Source organism: Carcharodon carcharias, chromosome 8 (genome assembly GCF_017639515.1).
Source record: "Carcharodon carcharias isolate sCarCar2 chromosome 8, sCarCar2.pri, whole genome shotgun sequence".
Taxonomy (NCBI): domain Eukaryota; kingdom Metazoa; phylum Chordata; class Chondrichthyes; order Lamniformes; family Lamnidae; genus Carcharodon; species Carcharodon carcharias.
In genome coordinates, this window is record NC_054474.1 from 178,442,443 (window position 1) to 178,464,830 (window position 22,388).

Below are 22,388 nucleotides of genomic sequence, written 5' to 3' on the forward strand. Positions count from 1 at the left end.
GGGGGTGACACCAGGATGTGGCAGTGGGAAACGTAAGTTAAAGGCACCATGAGCACGAGTGGGACAATTCACAGACGATTTTCTGTTCGCTTATGTTTGGTTTATACATTTGCAGGTCTGGACATCAACACCAGTAATGGTAATGTCATTATGCATTCAATGTGACAATAACATTAAATTTGCTTTTGTTCTGATAGCCTGAGTATGTTTCACCCTTTTTTTCAGGTGCAGGTTTTTTTTATTCATTCACGGGATGTGGGCTTCGCTGGCCGGGCCAGCATTTATTGCCCATCCTGAGGTGCCCTCGAGGTAGTGGTGGTGAGCTACCTTCTTGAACCACTACAGTCCATGTGGTGTAGGTACATTCACAGTGCTACTAGGGAGGGAGCTCCAGGATTTTGACCCAGTGACATTAACGGAACGGCAATATATTTCCAAATCAGGATATTGAGTGGCTTGGAGGGGAAGTTCCAGTTGGTGGTGTTCCCATGTATCTGCTGCCCTTGACCTTCTAGATGACAGTGGTCATGGGCTTCGTAGGTGCTGTCAAAGGAGCCTTGGTGAATTCCTGCAGTGCGTATTGTAGATGGTACACACTGCTGCTACTGTGCGTCAGTGGTGGAGGGAGTGAATGTTTGTGGATGTGGTGCCAATCAAGTGGGCTGCTTTGTTTTGGATAGTGTCAAGCTTCTTGAGTGTTGTGGGAGCTGCACTCATCCAGGCAAGTGGGGAGTATTCCCATCACACTCCTGACTTGTGCCTTGTGGACAGACTTTATGGAGTCACAAGGTGAGTTACTCGTCGCAGGATTCCTAGCCTCTGACCTAATTTTGTAGCCACAGGGTTTATATGGTTAGTCCAGTTCAGTTTCTGGTCAATGGTAACCCCCAGGATGTTGATAGTGGGGGATTCAGTGATGATAATGCCATTGAACATCAAGGGGCGATGGTTGGATTCTCTCTTGTTGGAGATGGTCATTGCCTGACACTTGTGTGGCGTGAATGTTACTTGCCACTTGTCAGCCCAAGTCTGGATATTGTCCAGGTCTTGCTGCATTTGGACATAGACTGCTTCAGTATCTGAGGAGTCGCAAATGGTGCTGAACATTGTGCAATCATCAGCGAACACCCCGACTTCTGACCTTATGATAGAAGGAAGGTCATTGATGAAGCAGCTGAAGATGGTTGGGCTGAGGAACTCCTGCAGTGATGTCCTGGAGCTGAGATGACTGACCTCCAACAACCACAACCATCTTTCCTTGTGCTGGATATGACCCCAGCCAGCAGTTTACCCCTCAATTCCCATTGACTCCAGCTTTGCTAGGGCTCCTTGATACCACACTCTGTCAAATGCAGCCTTGATGTCAAGGCCAGTCACTCTCACCTCACCTCGGGAGTTCATCTCTTTTGTCCATGTTTGAACCAAGGCTGTAATGAGGTCAGGAGCTGAGTGGCCCTGGCAGAACCCAAACTGTGTGTCAGTGAGCAAGTTATTGCCAACTAATTGCCGCTTTATAGCACTGTTGATGAGCTTAGATCTGACCCGTTGGTTGTGGGATCACTTAGCTCTATCACTTGCTGCTTATGCTGTTTGGCATGCAAGTAGTCCTATGTTGTAACTTCACCAGGTTGACACCTCATTGTTAGGTATGCCTGGTGCTGCTCCTGGCATGCCCTCCTGCACTCTTCATTGAACCAGGGTTGATCCCCTGGCTTGATGGTAATGGTAGAGTGGGGGATATGCCGGGCCATGAGGTTACAGATTATGTTTGAGTACAATTCTGCTGCTGCTGATGGCCCACAGCGCCTCATGGATGCCGAGTCTTGAATTGCTAGATCTGTTTGAAATCTATCCCATTTAGCACGGTGGTGGTGCCACAAGACACGATGGGAGTATCCTCAATGTAAAGGCAGGATTTTGTATCCACAACAATGTGTGGTGGTCACTCCTACCAATACTGTAATGGAGAGGTAGGCAGACAGGCTGGTGAGGATGAGGTCAAGTATGTTTTTCCCTCTTGTTGGCTCGCCAGTATGTAACCCTGGACCTGAGTGACTTCATACTTTATTGCAAAGGCATTGAGTGGGCTTTGGGTTCAAATGAAGGGGTCATTTCAGGCATCCAGAATGGAGGAGGCAGCCCTCACATGAGGTGGAAGCAGAAACCCAGCTGAAGAAACTTTGGACCAAGGCACCCTAGTGTCCCTGCCTCCTTGGGGGATACCGAGGTCTGCCTCCACGTCCTCAATACTCTTCTCACCATGTTCCTCTTCTAACTCACTACTGGATTCATCATCTGTGGCCTGTGGAGCTGCCTCAAGATCCTCCTCCTCCAGTGGGTCCTCCCTTGCCAGTACCAGATTGTGGAGAGTGCAGCATGCAACCACCATCAGTGATACCCGCTCTGGGGGGTATTGTAGTGCTCTCCCTCAACGGTCCAGGTATCGGAAGTGAATCTTGAGAAGACCTATGATCCTCTCTACCACTGCCCTTGTGGAGGCATGACTCCTTTGTAACGCTGCTCTGCCTCTGTTCTTGGCTGGCGGCCATGAGCCACCTTTTCAGCAGATGGCCCTTGTCACCCAGCAGCCATCCATCCAGCCGGACTGGAGCACTGAAGAGCCCCGGCACCTGGGAGTGTCTGAGGATGTAGGTGTTGTGGGAGCTGCCTGGGTACCTTGCACAGACTTGTAGAATCAGCATCCTGTGATCACACACTATCTGCATGTTCATGGAGTGGAAGCCCTTCCTGTTGATGAAGGCACCGGGCTCACCTGCTGGTGCCTTGATGGCCACATGTGTACAGTCTATAGCACCCTGGACACGGGGGAAGCCAGCAATCGCTGCGAAGCCTCTGGCTCGCTCAGCCTGGCTGGCCTCGTCCATGCAGTAAAGAATAAATGTCAGGACTGTCTGAACAGAGCATCTGTCACGAGCCTGACGCAACTGTGGACAGCTGATTGGGAGACTCCACACAAACCCCCCACTGACCTCTGGAAAGAGTTGGAGGAATAGAAATTGAGGGCCACTGTGACCTTCAGAGCCAGTGGCATGGGGTGTCCACCCACACAGTCAGAGCTGATCTCAGGCCTGATTCTCTGACAGATGGAGATTCTGTCTCGCAAGAGGTGGAACCTCCTTCGGCATTGCACACCAGACATATTGAGGTAGCTGCATCGCTGCCTGTAAACCCTGGCAGCAGGATAGTGGCATCTTCTGCTGCCCCTTCCGCCTTGAACTTCCTGCTGGCCCTGCGCCCCTTGTGCCTGCGCCTCTCCTCCCACAGGTCCCTCCCCTGGGAGCTGCACTGGGACACCCGGCCTCCTCTCCCTTCTGCCCCTCTCTTCCTCCTCAGAGGAGGTGCCTCCAGCGGAGACCACAATCCCCATTACCAGAGTAAGGGAAGGCTGTCTGATGCTTGGAAGGGTCCACACGGTCTGAATTCTTTGGGGGCCTTAAAGACACCAATAAGTCCTGAAATAGAACAAAGAAAAGTACAGCACAGGAACAGGCCCTTCGGCCCTCCAAGCCTGCGCCGATCATATTGCCTGTCAAACTAAAACATTTTGCACTTCCAGAGTCTGTATCCCTCTATTCCTATCCTATTCATGTATTTGTCAAGTTGCCTCTTAAATTCCACTATCGTACCTGCTTCCACCACCTCCTCTGGTAGTGAATTCCAGACACTCACTACCCTCTGTGTAAAAAAACTTGCCCCCCACATCTCCTTTATAGTTTTCTCCTCTCACCTTAAATCTATGTCCCCTAGTAATAGACTCTTCCACCCTGGGAAAAAGCTTCTGACTCTCTACTCTGACTATGCCACTCATAATTTTGTAAACTTCTATCAAGTCGCCCCTCAATCTCTGTCGCTCTAGTGAGAACAATCCAAGTTTCTCCAACTTCTCATAGCGAACAACCTCCAGACCAGGCAGCATCCTGGTAAACCTCCTCTGCACCCTCTCCAATGCCTCCATATCCTTCTGGTAATGTGGTGACCAGAATTGCACGCAATATTCCAAATGTGACCTAACCAAGGTTCTATACAGCTGCAGCATGAATTCCCAGCTTTTATACTCAATACCCCTGCTGATGAAGGCAAGCATGTCATATGCCTTCCTGACTACCTTATCCACCTGCATTGCCACTTTCAGTGAAGCCTGGAAATGCTGAGAGTGAAGTCCCGAACAGAGGTGAAGCTGCCGAGTACCAATAAGCAACCAATCTCGAAAACTCCTCACTGCTCACACTGGCAATGCTGCTGACCCTTTTTACCCCGCCCTTGGATGAGGTTTCGGAAATTGTCGGACCCGCCTGCCCGTTTTGCCCATGCGACAAGCACAAAATCTCACTGGCAATGTAAAATCTAGATTAATTACCTTTTTAATAGCCTTAGCTGGCCTCATAATTGATGGCGGATGCAGATCCAACTCCTGCACGTGCCCGCTGACTGAAATATTGCGCAAGTGAATGATGGTGTCAGGACGCTCACCCAACATCATCACGCACTAACGCCCAAGCAGGTCAGGCACGTGCTCGATTGCTCAGTGAAAAATTCCACCTCTAGTGATTTTTGGTAGGTGAATGAATGATGCATGGTGCGTTGCTCTTCATCGAGGTCCCTGGGGCTAGACCCCCAGCCTTGACCATCACACTATCTAGTTCCACAGGCTTTGAAAAATGTGTTTGGAAAGCCTCCTGGCCCTGGTGAATAGATGACATCTCTCCTGTTCTCCTCCTCCTGAAAAATGCCTCCAGTTCTGTGTTGGAGTATCTTGGCGTTTGTTCTCTGCCATGTTATATAATTCTTCTGTCTTTCCCAGGTAAAACTCAGTTTAACAATAACTTCCAATGCCTAGTCCAGTCAAAATGCATCTTCCCTTTAAGGATTTCAGGCTACCTTGCGCCTCTCTCTGGAAGCCTCTCACGATTTTGCACTCTCTGCTCAGGCCTGCATCCAGTGAACAGCTATTAGTGTTGGGTGCATGCTACAATCACTGAAATGAGCAGACAGCATAAAGCTACAGGCGTAAATTAATCTGGCATCATGATCTGCCAGCAAATCTCAGAATCCTCTATGCTTTTTTAACAACCTTATCAACTGAACTGTCAACTTCAAACATTTTTGTATAGGAATCTCCAGGTCTCCCTGTCCTAGCCTTTAAAATTGGACCATTTAATTTATATTACCTCTCCTCATTTTTTCTTCCAAATGCATCAGTTCTCTGCATTAAATTTCATCTGGCGTATGTCAGCCATTTCATCAGTTTGTCTATCACCTGGTTATGTATTATCCTCCTCAATGTTTACTACATTTCCAAACTTTGTGTCACCTGCAAACTTTGAAGCTGTGCCCTTTCTACCCAAGTCCAAGTCATTAACATGTACCAAGAAGTGCAATGGTCCTCCCACTGAACCCTGGGGGACACCACTGCACACACCCCTCCAGGTGGAAAACCAACTGTTCACCACCACTCTTTGCATTCAGTCCCTTAGCCAATGTTCTATTCATGCTGCCACCATTCCTTTAATCACATGGGGATGGAAGACTTTAAAATAAAATAAGCGCAGCTTCTCCCCAGGGAATTAGTATTCATTCTCATATTATTGTACTACTGATAGCAAACAAGCTGTAAACAAAATGAGGGTGAGAGAACACAATTTTGGGCCACCCACATCTTGTTAGCAACCTATTAAAGGGAATAATAAAGTTACTATGGGAATCTCTCTATTTAGTGGAAGAGGAGAGGATTGGAAGTATGCCAGGTAGATCAGATTGCACCAGAGAAGGAATACAATCACCCAGAATTACAATAGCGTATATTTGTAATGATGGACTTACTGGGACATGTCTGAGGTGCAGTGTATGCACAAGCTAACAATCAGCAAGGCTGATGGTCCCATGCTGCAAACTAACTCACGGTCCCCTCTATGAAAGACACTGTACTGGCAGTGGTTGTCAATGTCACTTTAACCCTGCTTTTTAATGTTTCAGGCTCATGCCACTGTGGACATCAACAACTTCATGAAAAACTGGCAAATCACAGATTTGTCCTGCTATATGTTCATCAATCACAACAACCATTGGACCAACGGCATGCAGCTACTCTGTGACAATCTGCATAGTGTGATGAATACCTATGTCTGCTTCCCAAGAATCAGTTATTTTAAGACGTGAACTATGTTCCTATTATCTGATCCAAAAAGAAGTGCAAGATTAACACCCAGGAGATTAAGTCTAGCCTCTGCAGCCTTGGTTGATGATGCCCCCACACTTGACAAACATGTATTTCTGAGAATCATCACCGATTGCATCATAAGCAATTGAAGCACACATGCAAATGTCGTGATTAATTATGGAGGCAAAACAATAAAGCCTCTCAAAAGTCTCATGTGTCATCGTAAACACTGCATGCTTCCTACAACGCAAGCTTGTAACAACATAAGGTGTTAAAAAAGGCATCTGGAAGAAGAAAGAAACCATAGGCTTGGACCCTTTTAGGCCCTCAGGATATTCCAAACAAAACAGCCAATTTTCAGACAGCCAAGGTCCCACAAATAATAAATAAAGAGAAATGGTTAGTTCATTCATTTTTGTTGTTGTTGGTTAAGGGATGAGTGTTGGGTAAGTCCCAATTCTGCAAAATTCTGGGAGATATTCAGGAAAGTGGACTTTTGAAACACAGAATTAAGGTTCTATTGCAGAAGTTAGAGATTATACAATACTTGTAACCAGGAAATTCTCCTGCTTTTTTCAGAGAAAATATAGCATACTTTGTCAGGTAACAAAAAACTATGGTGAGCATTAGTCTTACCTTGAATTTCTGTCTCTATTCCAAACTGTAACAAGAAGTCTCTTTTGTTCATCTGTTTCTTGCAAAGGACTACAAAATAAGAACAATTTTAAAACATTAGTGGTCTTTACCTGAGATTTTGACACTATTTGGTAAATATCAGTTTGGTTCAGTGATGCCACTCTCACCTATAAATCAGAACATCAAGATTTCAACTACCATTCCAGTGAGCTGAGCACATAACTGAAGCAGACACTTCAACAGATTACTCAGGGTGTCCTCCCTAGTTCCAGTTATTTTTTAGATGAGGTGTTAAACAGAAGGTCTTTTTCTTCTTGTTCTGGTGAACATAAAAGATCCCATAGCACTATTTCAAGACAAGCAATAGAGTTTGTACAATGTCCTGGTTAATACTTATCCCTTAACAAATACCACAAAAACAGATCAACTGGTTCTTTATATCATGACTATCCAATCGCTGTAAGTTATGTAACAGCAGGGACAACATTTCAAAATAGCTTCTTGCATGCAAAGTGCTTTGGAATAGAGATTGTGAACAGCTACAAAATACAAGCATTGTGGGTGTTGCAGGATAGAATAACATATATTTGCACGTTGTTCCGGTCATTAATAAAATTGGCTGAGAGTACTTAACGGGGAACTGGATAATGATTAGACAGTCGGTAGAAAGCAAAAAAAAAAGCACAAAGGGATGGAGAAGAGTCAAAGAGGATCTTTAGGAAGCAGCTTGTCAGAGAGTTCTAAAAGTTGAAGACAGGACAGGAAAACTTGGATACAATCTAAAAATGGGCGCAAGTATCTCAGTACACGATTAACCTGCATATGTTCATTGTCATGCATGCAGTACATTAAATTCATGCTGCCTGCTCTTATACATAATTTCTGCATGCAGCCAGCCCCACCCTTGCTGTTCATTGGCCTCAGCATCGGCAGGGGCCCAATCTCACAAGTGTCAAGTCTTCTATAAAGGAAGCTTACACATCTTAAAAGGAGAGGTGTGTGTGTTTCCAATAAGTGCTGGAAGTATTTTTCAAAACTGAATCAGTGCTGTGATACTTTCAGAATGAGTGACAGAGTGCGCACCGAGATTTTTAGAAAGCGTATAGGAGACCTTAGCGGAAAGGGTGGAAAAGAGGTGGAATGGCCTGCATTCATTGGCGCAAGAGGACCTCCTGGTACATGCTCAGGAAGCACTAGGAAGAAATAGTGGCGAATGTCAATGCCAGGAGTGTTGTTTGTCAAACATAGATGCAGCATAGGAAGAGTTTAATGATCTCACATCATTGCTTCCATCTACAAATGACATATCTCTAGAGCTGCACCAATGGTCTCATCTATTGCACAATCCCTACATCATTATCACTCACTACCCCATCCATCAGGATTGATATTCTTCACCTCATCATCACACACAGCTGTTGCAAGCCTCTCACTCACTACTCACAGCTCACATGTACTGGCAGCTATTCAACCAATACAGACACATCACCCAAACACATTGCATCAACACTCAATGACACACATTACCTTCCAGGGGATGGTGGCACATGAAAGCAGACAGCAGCAAAGAACTAAAGGAGGACAAATGTGTCTGTATGTTTTAACATTCATAGAGAAACAATGTTGGCCATCATTGGAAAGAGGGCATAGCCACTACAGTGACTGATGAGGGTATGAGGGTATCCGTACACCGGATCTTCCTTTGTCATCCCACTTCTCCCTCATCTCTCAATTTCTCCTATGAGAGGTTACAGGGAGATAAGCACACACTTCTTACTTTCCCCTCCCCTCTCATCGCAACCCAACCCTTGTCCCTTTTCCATTTCAAATACCCAAGAATGGAAAGCTGCTCAGGCATTGAAAAAAAATTAAAAAGACAATGAAGTGAAGACACTTGATCTTATACTCAGTAGTCACCAGCTCAGATACTCACATTGTACACATTTTAGAGGTCAGGATAGAGGAGGGTTCTGCGCCAGTTAAGACACTGGGCACAAGTGCACAGGGGTAAGAGTGGGGGTGAAGTTTAACACAGGTGCCTTGGCAGGGGGCAAGGTTGTACACCAGTTCTGCTGCAGAGGGCTCAGACGAGGACCTGGATGGCCAGGCTAGAATAGACAATTCAACCTTTCATGCTAACGCTTCCAATTTGTCTTTCTTGCGCTTCGGTTACTTTCCATTTTAATTCTCTATCTCACTCTGGCCCCTCTCTGTCCTTAGCCTCCTAAACTGTTCCAATAAAGCTCAATGAAAGCTCAAAGAGCAGCACTTCATCTTTCAGTTTTGCTTCACATCCTTCTGGACCCAACATTGAATTTAACAATTTCAGATCATAATCACTGCTGCCATTTTTCAGACACTTAGTGCTGGTAATGATGTTGCCACTTAGCTCCTTGAGACCCATTGAAGGTGAGCAGAGGTAATGTTTTCATCCCTGTTCGTTAGTCTGTTAGTCAGTAAGCTTAATGGCCTGGATTTTCACCAAGTCAGGAAAACAGATGATGAAGTAGATGAAAACTTGTGGGCTCATCTTAAAAATAATCTTCAATGGGGATTGCACATTTAGCAGATTACATCCAAAACAAACTGGTTCTTGAATTTCTGAGAAGGAATCTTTGGTATTGGTATTGAGAAAGAATCTTTGTTCATTCAATCCTGAATTTTGCAAGTTGTGTGTGGGATGATATGGTGAGAAATATAAATAAATTTTGAGCAATCCAAAGACTTGTTGCATGAATCAGTATGGGAAACATACTCGTGTCACATTGTGTCATCAATCTCTCTTCCCAAAGGCAATCCCACAGTGGAACAAGCTGCCAAAAGAAATAGTCACAGCCCCACTGGAAATCTTCAAAACCAATCTTTGGATTATTTCAATTTATAAGTTTTTCATGAACATGACTACCATGTCAGCAAGTCATGTGTGGTTCAGCAAGCGCTAACCATATAAATGTTGGCAGAATACATACGTTAGTCTGTGATGCCAACACAACAAAAGCAGAAGCAGAAACCGAGAGTCTGAGTAAATGGGTCATTTTCAGGTTAGCAAACTATAACTAGTGGGGTGACACAGGGATCAGTGCTGGGGGCTCAAAAATTATTACATATGTGAGGCTTCATAAGATGGTTATGTTTTAAAATCCTCTTCTAATTTAAGATAAAACAGAATGTCCTGGCATGGGGGATGGTGATCATACTGAACTCTGCCCAGAGATGGGCCCATGTGATTTGGTTGTCAAGTGCCAGTTTTCACACCATGACACAAAAGGGGGTCAGCTGGTCTGGCTGGACACAAACGGTCAGACCCAGACAAACATAGAGACTGTTATGATATGACAGGTGGTATTTGCCAGGTTGACCAAATCACAAAGGGAAACTTGGCCAAGCTTAATTTTGCAATTTGTATTTCCTATGCAAAGGTATGTACACTGAAGTCAGAAGTAAAGAGTCCCTACCACCTTTCGAGATTTTAAAGATTAAATTAAAACATTTATTAGCAAAAGAAAATAAAAAGTTACACACACATGATTACAGTCTCACAATTAGACTTAGTCTTAAAACAGTTCCCAAAAGAGTTCTACTTAACTAGACTCCCAGCTACATAGCCTTTTCAGCCAACATCTGAATAGATTCTTAATCTATAAAAAACATTCAGCAATATTACCACAAGCACCCACCGTTGCTATAAGAGAGGTATTTCACAACGTCTCTCTCACTCTCACACTTGACAATGGGACTCCAAGGCTTTTAATAATCTTGGTTACAGGAACAGCAAACTTCTCCAGGGGGGCTAGAGGCTGTTTTTCACAAGTCAGCTTTATGCAGTCAAGATCTCACATGGCCACACCACACACAGCTTTCCATCTTTCTTTAAATACATGTTCTCCCTTTTGATCCATAAATCCCATTGTTTCAACCTTTCTTTGAAAACTATTTTCCCCAGGATATAAAAATCTTCCATGTTGTCATTGGGGTTGGCACTTTCAGGAAAAGTAAACTTAGTAACTTTGCCTTATTTATCTTGCCAGTTGTAAACTTCTTTTCAAGTTTCTTTGAAAGTCAAACAACTTCTCAACTTATCTACAAATGCAAATTGTATTTCAAAATGCCTGCTGACACATATTCCCTTTGATGATTTAAACCTTGCAGTCTGGCTGTCTTCAGTCACACACATGCACACACATGCTTCAGTATCCACAGTGATATTAGGAAAAAATTAGATTTTCATTACAGAGACTCAGAAAGGGAGACCAAATATAGCCGCTTACTATGCCAAGCAGAGGAAAAAACTGTTTACGTTAGCTGCCAAGGAGAGCTGTTTGAGAGATAGGACTTGTAGAGATTTAAAATCCCAGGAGTGGCCAGAGTGGACTTTGTGTCTGGAAGTCAGTTTGAGACTACTCAGAAGATCGAGTGAAAGGACACTGGAAGACTTACGCTGGTGTGATAGGGAGAAGGGAGTCAGTTGAAAATCTGGAAGACTGCATATCTGCTGAAAAGGTGGCGTTAAGTACAAATGGGTTGTAATGTGTTTTCCGTTAAGTTGATGGTTTAATGGGGTAGTGCCTTTTCTGTACTTTAGTAAGTTAGTTGTCTAATAATTAACGTTTAGTTAATGTTGATTTTTGTTTGTTTGCTACATTAAAAGTCTTAAAACACGAAACCTTTTTGTGCAATTCTGTCAATCACTAGGAAATTCATTATTGTTATAAGTTCCTATGGGATCGTAACACTATTTACAACCTATCTGAATGATCTAGGTGAAGAGACAGAGTGTATTGTAGCCTAATTTGCTGATGACACAAAAATAGGTGATGAAGCAAGTTTTGAGATGGACACAGAGTCTGAAAAGGGATGTTTTTATAGGTTAAGGGATTGGGCAAAAATTTGGCAGATGAAGTATAATGTGGGAAAATGTAAGATTGTCCACTTTGATGGGAAAAATAGAAAAGCAGGTGATTATTATACTGCAATATAGAGGAACCTGGGTGTCCCTGTACATGGAACACAAAAAGTTAGCATGCAGGCACAGCAAGTAATTTGGAAGACAAATTTGAATGTTGGCATTTATTGCAAGAGGGATGGAGCATAAAATTATATAGAGCACTGGTGAAACCACATCTAGAGCACTGCATTCAGTTTTGGTCATGTTATTTAAGGAGGAATATGCTTGCTTGATTTCTGGGATGAAGAGTTTGTCTTATGAGGAATGGTTCAGCAGGTTGAGCCTATACTCATTGAAATTTAGAAGAATGAGAACTTCTTACAGCAGTATGTTTCCACTCCAACGAGAGGACATGCACTTTTGGACCTGGGTGTGAGGAATGAGTTGCCCCAAGTGGATCAAATATCAGTGGGAGAGCCTCTAGGGGACAGTGACCATTGTATCAAAAGGTTTAGGTTAATCACGGAAAAGGACAAAGAACAATCCAGAGTAGGGATAATTAATTGGGAGAAAGCCAACTTCGATGGGGTGAGAATGCATCTGAGTCGAGTGAGTTGGAATCAAATGTTAGTAGAAAAGACAATGGCTGAACAATGGGCCATATTCAAAGAAAAGGTATTGCAGACAATGTCAAGGTATATTCACTTGAAGGGGAAAGATAGTGCAAATAAATCCATAATGCCCTGGATTACAAGGGTTAGAGGTAAAAATGAAATGTCAGGTAGAAAATACAATGGAAAATCAGGCTGAATATAGGAGGACCAGAGGGGAAGTGAATAAACTAATAAGAAAAGCAAACAGACAGCATGAAAAAAGGCAGGCAGTGAACATAAAAGGGAATTCCAAGGTCTTCTATAAGCATGTAAATAATAAAAGGGTGGTAAAAGAAAGAGTAAGGTCAATTAGGCACATAAAAGGGGATTTGGATGTGGAGGCTGGAGAAATAGCAAAGGTGTTGAATGAGTACTTTGCATCTGTCTTTACAAAGGAAGAACTTGCTACCCAGGCCAAGATGAGAGAGGAGGTAACTGGTACACTAGAAGAATTTCCAATTGAAAGGAAGATGTTGGAAAGGCTATTTTTACTTAAAATAGATAAGATACCAGGACTGATGAGATGCATCCATGGGTACTGAGGGAAGTGAGAGTGGAAGATGCAGAGGCACTAATGATAATCTTCCAGTCTTAGACACAGGGGAGGTGCCAGGAGACTGGAGAATTGCGAATGTTACACTCGTGTTCAAAAAGGGCTGTAAGGATAAAGCCGGCAACTACAGACCAGTCAGTTTGACCTCAGTGGTAGGGAATCTTCCACTATAGTACAAGATCAATAATCACTTAGGCAAGTGCAGGATAATTAAGGAAAGCCAGCATGGATTCATCAAGGAAAATCATGTTTAACTAACTTGCTGGAGGTTTTTGAGGAGGTAACACAGAGGGTTGGTCAAGGAAACACTGCTGATGTGGTGTATATGGGTTTTCAAAAGGCACTTGATACAGTGCCACACAACAAACTTCTGAGGAAAATTCTAGGTCATGAAATAAAAGGGAAAGTAGGCACTTGGATAAGAAATTGGCTGAGTGACAGGAAACAGAGAGTAGTGATAAATGGTTATTTTTCAGATTGGAGGAAGGTTTGTACTGGAGTTCTACAGGGGTCAATGTTGGGACCCGTGCTCTTCCTGATATATATTAAAATGACCTAGCCTGTGGTGCGCAGGGCATGGTTTCAAAATTTGCAGATGATACAAAGATTGGACATATTATCAACTGTGATGGGGATAGTCCTGAACTTCAAAAGGGCACAGACATGTTGATGGATTGGGCAGACAAGTAGCTGATAAAGTTCAAAGCAGAGAAGTGAGAGATGATTTGTTCTGGCAGGAAAGATATGTTGAAACGGTACAAAATAAAGGGAGACCCTCTAAAGGAGGTGCAGGAACAGAGGGACCTTGGTGTATACATACATAGGTCATTGAAGATGGCAGGGAGCAGTTAATAAAGCATATAGTATCTTAGGCTTTATTAATAGAGGTATTGAGTACAAGAGTAAGGAGGTCATATTGAACTTGTTTAAGACACATCTCATCTAGTGTACTGGATCCAATTCTGGGCACCATATTTGAGGAAGAATGTGAAGGTATTGGAGAGTGTACAGAGGAGATTCACAAGAGTGATTCCAGGGATAATGAACTGTAGCTATGAGGATAGATTGTAGAGGTTGGGACTGTTTTCCTTGGAGAAAAAAGGTTAAGAGGAGACTTGAAAGAGGTTTTCAAGATCTTGAGGGCTATAGGCAGGGTAAATAGTGAGAAACTGTTCCCACTCAAGAGAACATCAAGGACTAGAGGGAACATATTAAAAATAATTGGCAAAAGGAGTAAATGTGATGTGAGGGAATTTTTTTTTCACCCAGAGGGTGGTTGGATTCTGGAACAAATTTCCTGAAAGGGTGGTGGAGGCAGGTTCGATCGAGGCATTCAAAAGGGAATTGGATTGCTACCTGGAAAGAGAGAATTGCAAGCTTACGTGGACAAGACAAGGGAGCGGGACGAGGTAGAATGCTCTTTTGGAGAGTCAATGCAGACTTGATGGACCGAATGGTCTTCTTCTGCTCTGTAAAGATACTGTGCTCTTATTGAAACATATAAAATTCTGAAGGAATTTGACAGGGTAGATGCTGAGAGAATGTCTCCCTTCCTTGGGGAACCTAGAACCAGGGGCACAGTTTCCCATTTAATATGAAGATGATGAGGAATTTCTTCTCTCAGAGGGTTGTGAATTATTTGGAATTCTCTACCCCAGAGAGTAGTGGAAGCTGGGTCATTGAATATATTCAAGGTTGAGTTAGACAGGTTTTTGATCAACAAGGGAATCAAGGGTTATGGGGGATTAGGCTGGAAAATGGAGTTAAGACCACGATGAGGTCAGCCATGATCATTATTTGACCTGAGGGGATGGCTGGCTGGCTGTCTCGTGCTTCTATTCCCTATGTTCTTAAAGCAGATCTTTTTTCACAGTCAAGTATTTATGTCTAGATATGAAGATGCAACTCCTGGAGCAAAGTTGAATGCCAATGCCTCAAATGCAATTGCTCCAAAGAAACTCCTCTTCCTCATTCAATTTAGGATGACTTTGTAATCCCTAAAAGAGTTAGCACACTAGCTTGCTATTAGTGAAGTAAGCAACTGAGAGCAAAAGAGACAGAAACATTCTACAATGTATAAAATAAGGAATGAACAACTGCAATACGCAAAATAAAGGTCAAATTACACCTTATTAATGTCATGTTCATCGCTGCCATTTCTCTTATGAGTGGTTGGAGCATATTGCCTCATATAGTAAATGACTCAAAACCCATATCTACTTACACAATAGCATAATCCAGGGTTGTAACAATACTACCCCCTTGTGACCAAAGATGCACATCTGAGATTTTCTCAAGTGTACATCTTCAATCTATCTGAGAAAGGACTGTGCCAATGCTTGGTGAGACAAGGCTTTGAGATTAATTACTAAACTGCCTTAATTCACATTTAAATGGACTACTTCCTCTAAAATTCTAAACATCTTTCAGTCTTTGCTGCCTAGCCACGTCCTGTTAAAAAAAACTGACTACTGCTGGTTTATGTGTCTCTGTGTCTTAATTCTCATTATACATAACCAAAAAGGGGAGGCCTGCCAAAGCCCATAACAAGCATCTGAGACCCACTGATTTCCAAGCCCAATAGCTCTGAAGTATTTACTGAGTATCAAGGCATATGAGCATATGAAATTTAGACAGGAAAATACCCGCTAGTCCACCTAGCCTGTTCCATAGAGTTGTGATGTCTTGCGTTTCACTCTCAGCACCCATGCATGGGGTGGGGCCATGAAACACAGCGAGCTATTAAATAGTCCATTGACTGCAGTGGGAATGGAAATTTTTTAAAAATTCATCCATGGGATGTGGACAGCCTGCAAAATCCAGCTAAGGGAGCCCAAAAAGCTTCTACCAGTAAGTAAATAATAAGTGGGTAGTAAGTGGCAGGGTGGAGCCTGTTAGGGGCAAGATGATGATATATGCTTAGAGATGGAGGGCAAGGCTAGAATATTTAATGAGTACTTTGTATTGGTGTTTACTAAGGAAGAGGATGCTGACAAAATATTGGTAGAAGTGGAATTGGTAGAAGTAATGAACGGGGTGAAAATTGATAGGAAGGATGGTTTACATCCCAAGTTGCTAAGGGAAATGGGAATGGAGATAGCAGAAGGGCTGGCCATAATCTTCTAATCTTCCCTGGATACAAATGTGACAACCTTATTCAAGAAAGGGTATAAGGTCATTCTTAAAAACTATAGGCCAGTCAGCTTAACATCAGTGGTAAAATCAGCTTTTAGAAACAATAATCAAGGAAAGAATTTACAGGCACAGGTTTGAGTTAGTTAAGGACAGCCAGCATGGCTTTGTAAAAGGCAGATCATGTTTGGCTAATCTAATTTGATGAAGAAACTGAGAAGGTTGGTAAAGGGGATACATTGGATGTTGTGTACATAGATTTTAAGAATGTGTTTGACAAAGTGCCGCATGAAAGGCTGGTTAACAAAATTGAGGAATAGAAAGCTTGGATTTTAAAAAAATGGCTTAAGGACAGAAACCAGTGAGTCCAAATTGCTCAGACTGGCTGGCAGAATGGGCAGACAAGTGACAGATGGAATCCAATACAAAGCGTGAGGTGATGTATTTTGGCACAAGGAATCGAGTGAGGCTATATAGATTTAAATACATAGTTCTAAAGTGTGTCCAGGGACGCGTAAATTTGGGGGTTCACGTGCATAGGTGTCTGAAGGTGGCAGGACATAATGAGAGAAGTTATCCAAGATTTCATCTTTCGCTATCATAAATAGAGGTAATGAGTATGAAAGCAGGCATGTAATGCCAAACCAGTCCCCGTCATTATACTTCAGGAAGAATGTGACGGTATTTGAGAGGGTGCAGAGGAGGCTTTCCAGAATGTTCTAGGAATGAGGGAATTCATTCCTATAAGGTTAGGTTGGAGAAACAGGGTCCTGCTCTCCTTGGAGCAAAGGAGATTGAGGAAGACCTGATTAAGGTGTACAAGACTATGACAAGATTTAGATAAGGTAAACAAAGAAAAGCTGTTCCCATTACCTGATGGTACAAGGGCCAGGTGTATAAAGATTTAAGATTCAGGGTAAGGAACACAGTGGGGAAGTGACCGAGAATGTGTTTACACAGCCAGTGGTAATGACTAGGAACCGAGTCTACAAGTGTGACCTTCGATGCTTTCTAAATGAAATTGGTTAGGCACCTGAAGGAAATGGACTTGCAGGACTCTGGGGATAGAGCAGGGAATGGGAGCAGCTGGATTTGACTGACCAACTGGCCTCCTTCTGTGCCGTAATGATTCTATGACTTTCAGGTTATTTGCTGATTGATTTCTACCAGCTCTGGCTATGGTCCTTGAAGTATCTGATCATTTCTAAAGTTATTTAAAGTTGCTAAAGTCTGCAAAGAAATGTATGTCGTGTGAAGGGCTTTGCCCTGTCTTCAAGGCTCCTGCACAAACCACTTGGTCCCAGACACGAGTGTAGTAACTCAGTTCCTCTTGAATTATAACATAAGAGGGAGAATGAGTAGAGGCGACACAGAGGAATGCTAGCTGCTGGGAGATGGAGCAGGAGGATATGGAGAAGGACTCTCTGTAGGAGGTCACATCCACTTAGGGTGTTCAGGGAGAAACCTTAACCTTAGCAACAAAATGTATGTCAGGCTTCTCCACTTTCCCAAGGAAATCTGGCATTTGATGCAGCCATAACTGCAGCCTCAGAGCAGGTGGAGGGCAGCAATAGCTGTGAAGGGAACAGTGGCCATGAAATTTATGGGTCTGGCTCCTTCCAGGCTAAAATAAGCAATATTTGCATATCCCACATGGTTAAGTCCATTATTTCAGAAGAAGGGTCACTGAGGCTCAATATTTCATCCTCTCTTGCCAGGGAGAAGCATGTGAACAAAACACCAGGTTTTGTGAGGATTGCAGGCTTCCCCCTCACAAAATGCAGGAACCACATGTCAACTCTGAGATATATCACAACCAAAAGGGATTCCATTCCTGCAATGTCTATATGGAGTGCAACCACATACAGCATATCATGCAGGTCAATGCCCGATATCTTGGTATCAATCATGATGCCTTCATTCTGCAACAGTCCACTATGCAATCTGAATTTGAACCACCCACAATAAACCAGGGGGTGCATCCCATCTGGGCCAAGTGACCTTTCTACTCTGAGGACTACCAACCTTTTAATTAAATCCTCTTGATCTATTTTTATCCTATCTAATATTGCTGCTGTCTCTCCTTTAACCCTACACTGGCATCATACTTTTCTTTAGCAAAGACAAATGCAAAGTATTTATTTAGTATTTCAGCCACACCCTCCACAAGAATATTCTCTTTCTTGACCCAGCCTTCTTTTCACTACCTTTCTAACATTTATGCTAACAAAAGCTTCCCTTGAGCTTCTGAACTCCCGAGGTGAGATGAGAGTGACTGCCCTTCACATCAAGGTTGCATTTGACCAAGTGTGGCATCAAGGAGCCTTAGAAAAACTGGAGTCAATGGGAATCAGGGGGAAACTCTCCAATAGTTGGAGTCACACCTAGCACAAAGGAAAATGGTTGTGGTTACTGGAGGTCAACATCTCAGTTCCAGGACATCACTGCAGGATTTCCTCACAAAGATGGTATCCTCGGCCCAGCCATCTTCAGCTGCTTCATCAAGTGACCTTAAGGTCAGAAGTGGGGATGTTCATTGATGATGGAACAATGTTCAGCACCATCTTTGTCCTTGACTGTTACTATCCCTATCTATATTGGGATAATTGAAGCCCCTCCATTATCACCACTCTGTAGTTCTTGCATTTTTCTGTAATTTGCCTGAAAATTTGCTCCTGTGTCTGCTTCCCACTCTTTGGTGGCCTATGGCATACACCCAATGTAATAGCTCCTCTATTGTTCCTGAACTCTAATCAAATATACTCTGTCCTTGTCCCTGTTAATCAAGATGCAAAGATTCTTTCAGTGAGATTTTTAAAGTGGCAATTGCTTTAGAAACATTTATACCTGATATAAAGATGCCAGAGGAAATTAAGAGCATAGTCCGAAAGCAAAATTCTAGTCGGTGGGAGGAAATTCATGTGGAACTCTAAAGCAACAAATGTGAGAGAGCTTTCAACAAAGTTACTTATGACTATGCAATGCTGAAACATCTAATTCAAATATGACTGGAAGCCTGCTGGATAGATGACAATTTTTAAAATATAATCCATAAAAATGTAAGTGACAATATTGAATATAGGCCAGCTGGAGAACAATGCCTCAAGATGGCGACATGTGAAGATAATTATTGCAGCATATTGTCCATGCAGTGAGAGAAAGACAACTTGTCAGTTAATGACATCAAAAACAGATTACACCTATTACTGATAATCTAAGCTTATTTCCAGGAGTGCGCAAAGAACATGGACTGAAATATTTGAAGGATTTATGACACCTGATACAATGTTGACATTCATGGGTGCTGGGTTCCAATGTTTCACTGATAGATTGAAATGGACGCCTTATAAAGCAAGTGAACAGAAAGAGCATAGTACCTTATAATGCCTAAAGAATCAATTGGAATAGCTGCATCACACGCTAAAATATTATGAAGGAAAAAATCTTCTGTGCAAATAGTTGAAAACAAGTTTCTTTTTGGTAGGATTTCCCTGAGCCTTAAAGTTTGATGAAGTTAATTTCTCAAATTTCACAGCTGTAAGCTACAAGTAAATAATAAACATGGGTAATAATGAGGAATACTTACAACATAAAATGCTCGTGAAATACTGGATTTTTGCAATCTGGCACAGTCTTTGTTTTCTGTCTGCATCCACGATCAGAGTCAGGTACCACTGACAACTTTAAAACAAAAGAGGTCATTTAAGTATGATTGTGAATAAATAATTAATCAAACCAAAGAGGTTGAAAACACTGAGTTGCTGTTAAAGTTCTATCAAGATAGGGAAAAGTCCTAAGTAGATGACCACAGAGGCTGGATTTGGGACCCGTGATGCTTCTCATTCATATTCATGTCCAAGATTCAGAAAATCTATCTAAAATGAGTTATTGGATTATAATTGGAATTATTGGAATATTGAATTATAATACCAATCTAGGAGTGTCACTGGAACTGGAAGAGACAGCTCAAAAATTACAAACAAAATACAAAAATAAGCAAGTGGGCAGATCAATGGCAGTTGAAATTGAACGAGGACAAGTGCAAAATATTGCAACAGGAAAAAAATAAGGAATACATATAATCTATGAATTTTGTTGCTTCAACTAAGGATGAAGTTCAAGGAGTCCTAGAAATTTCAGCAGATTCACCACTAAACATGTCGAACCAACTGAGATCAACATTATGTAAGGTTACCAATATTGAACAATACAGGAGCTAAATAATTGAAAATAAGCGAAAGGAAGTCGCAGTCAAACTATACAGTGCTTTTGTCAGATCACACCTTGTGTCCAGTTCTGGTCCCAGAGACAAAAGGGGAACATTCAAGCACTGGAGACAGTGTTAAGAAGAACCAACAGACCAATCCATGGTGTTAGAAGTCTCCCTTATGAAGGAAGGCTGTAGAAACTTTTCAACCTGAAAAGGAGTGTCTCGGAGTAAAAACAGAAAATGATGGAAAAAGACAGCAAGTTCGTCAGCATCCAAGAAGAAAAAAGATAGATCACAACACTTTTGGTGTTTCTCCTTATCGAAGATTGAAGGCAGGTATTTTAATAAGGTTGAAAATTTAGAAAAAAAATGGAGAGAGGAAGCAGAGAGAATCAACAGAGACTTCAGATCACATAAAAAGAGTTGATGGCCTAAAAATTGGACTATACTGAAGTGGTGGAGGACGGAACACCGCAGATTTCACATGCATCCAAGAGGAGGCACACCTGCTCCCACCACTCCACAATAAGGTAAAAAATAACTTGACTATCAGGAGGAAGCCTCCAGCAACTTTTTAATTAAGGATTGATGGTTTGGCTGTCAAGTGCCTGAGAATGCTGACCACAATGGCATGCCAAAGATAGTCACAAACAAATTTTGTAAATGGGGCCTAAAACAAGCATGAGGCACCCTCTTTATATATGTGAAGGGTCTAAGGCCCTCAATGTCAATATAGGAGCCTCTCCCAGTATGGTGTGTGATGCAGTTCTAGCATTGTTTGTCACCTGTATGCTGCCTGCCATATTGGACACTTAGATGCCCAGTTTATATGTGTAAAATGGCCTTGACACAACAGATTTCATGTGTTAAGTGACCTGCAAATAGTTACATAGAAAGTAAGTAGGTTAAATAAAAATCATCAATAACCCTGACAAACAGACAGGACAAAAGAATGTGTAAATATTGGGAGATGGTGAAGACAAAGGAGAGCACCTATGCCAAAAAAGGATGAGAATAAAGCAAATTATATAGGATGATAGTTTTGTTTCGTCAGTCTGATGTAAAGTACACATGCAAAAATTATCATAACCTGCTTATTCATAAATGCTGAAATAAGGAAGTTAAAAGGCACAAGATAATAATTTAATTTAATTTTCAAACTTGTAGTTTAAATTTTGTTGAGACCCTTACTTTGGACAATAGATATTTCAGTTACTGGAGAGGATCTATTAAAATGAATACAAAATAATGTATGTAATAGATTCTTGGTCAATTAACTGCTCTAGAATAATAAGCCTTTTTTGACTTAGATTCTCTCTTACTAAAAGGACTTCACATTTACATTGAGGAACGTTTGAAGTCAAACATCATACCTTTGCATAAGAATCACAAGTGCGGTATTCTCTTCCCATAAGTCCTTTTGCTTCCATAACTAGAGAACAAAGAGTTATAACATAATTGACCTACAGATATTTGAAAAAGGTTGCTCTGTGTTACAGAACCAAAGCCATCGTAACTTTCAAACAATACTAAATTTTCAAAAATAGTAACCATGCAATCCTTAACTATGATAAATTATTAGTTTGATGTGTTCAACTCAGACAAAAATATTTTTATTATTTTACATTGTTCGAACTAAGATAAAGAAAACTGTCCAAATCTATTTCAAACAAATGCATTGTTTGGATGTATATAATATTCATATTCAATTAAATGATCGAGTTCTGTGCAATAAATGCAAATAAGTTTTTATTTTATGAGTAGTTGTTTCTAATGTAACCTATTTTAAGTTAATTTCACAAAATAAGCAACTCCTTCTCTGGACAATTTCAACATTTGCAAACTTACTATGAACAGCAATTGTTCCATCTTGAAGATGAACTGATAGCTTCAGCTGTCCTGTTAGAAACAAAAAATAATTATACTGTAAAATAGTACATTAATTTTAATGATCACATTGTCCTCTCTAATTGCAGACAAAGGCTTAATAGCTTTTCAGTATTGCTGCAGACTAAGATTTTGCTATTCTTCACCCTCCTCTTCTCCAATGTAAGATACAGGAGCAGGAACTGGCCCCTCGAGCGCGTTCCATCACTCAATAAGATCATGACTGATCTTTTATCTAACTCTACTTTGCTGCC

At 41.9% G+C, this 22,388-nt stretch overlaps 1 protein-coding gene across 1 annotated transcript in view; it reads right to left on the reverse strand.

The window, feature by feature from the left end:
* Window positions 1–22,145, reverse strand: part of LOC121281541 (regulator of G-protein signaling 3-like) — a 38,164-nt gene extending 16,019 nt beyond the window's left edge. The window contains exons 1-4 of the mRNA XM_041194491.1: window positions 22,096–22,145; window positions 21,621–21,679; window positions 19,624–19,718; window positions 6,815–6,883 (exon numbers count right to left, since the gene is read on the reverse strand). Of these exons, the coding sequence (XP_041050425.1) occupies window positions 6,815–6,883; window positions 19,624–19,718; window positions 21,621–21,677 (221 nt within the window). The 5' untranslated portion in view covers window positions 21,678–21,679; window positions 22,096–22,145. The remainder of the gene's footprint in view (window positions 1–6,814; window positions 6,884–19,623; window positions 19,719–21,620; window positions 21,680–22,095) is intronic.
* Between the last annotated feature and the right edge of the window lie 243 nt (window positions 22,146–22,388).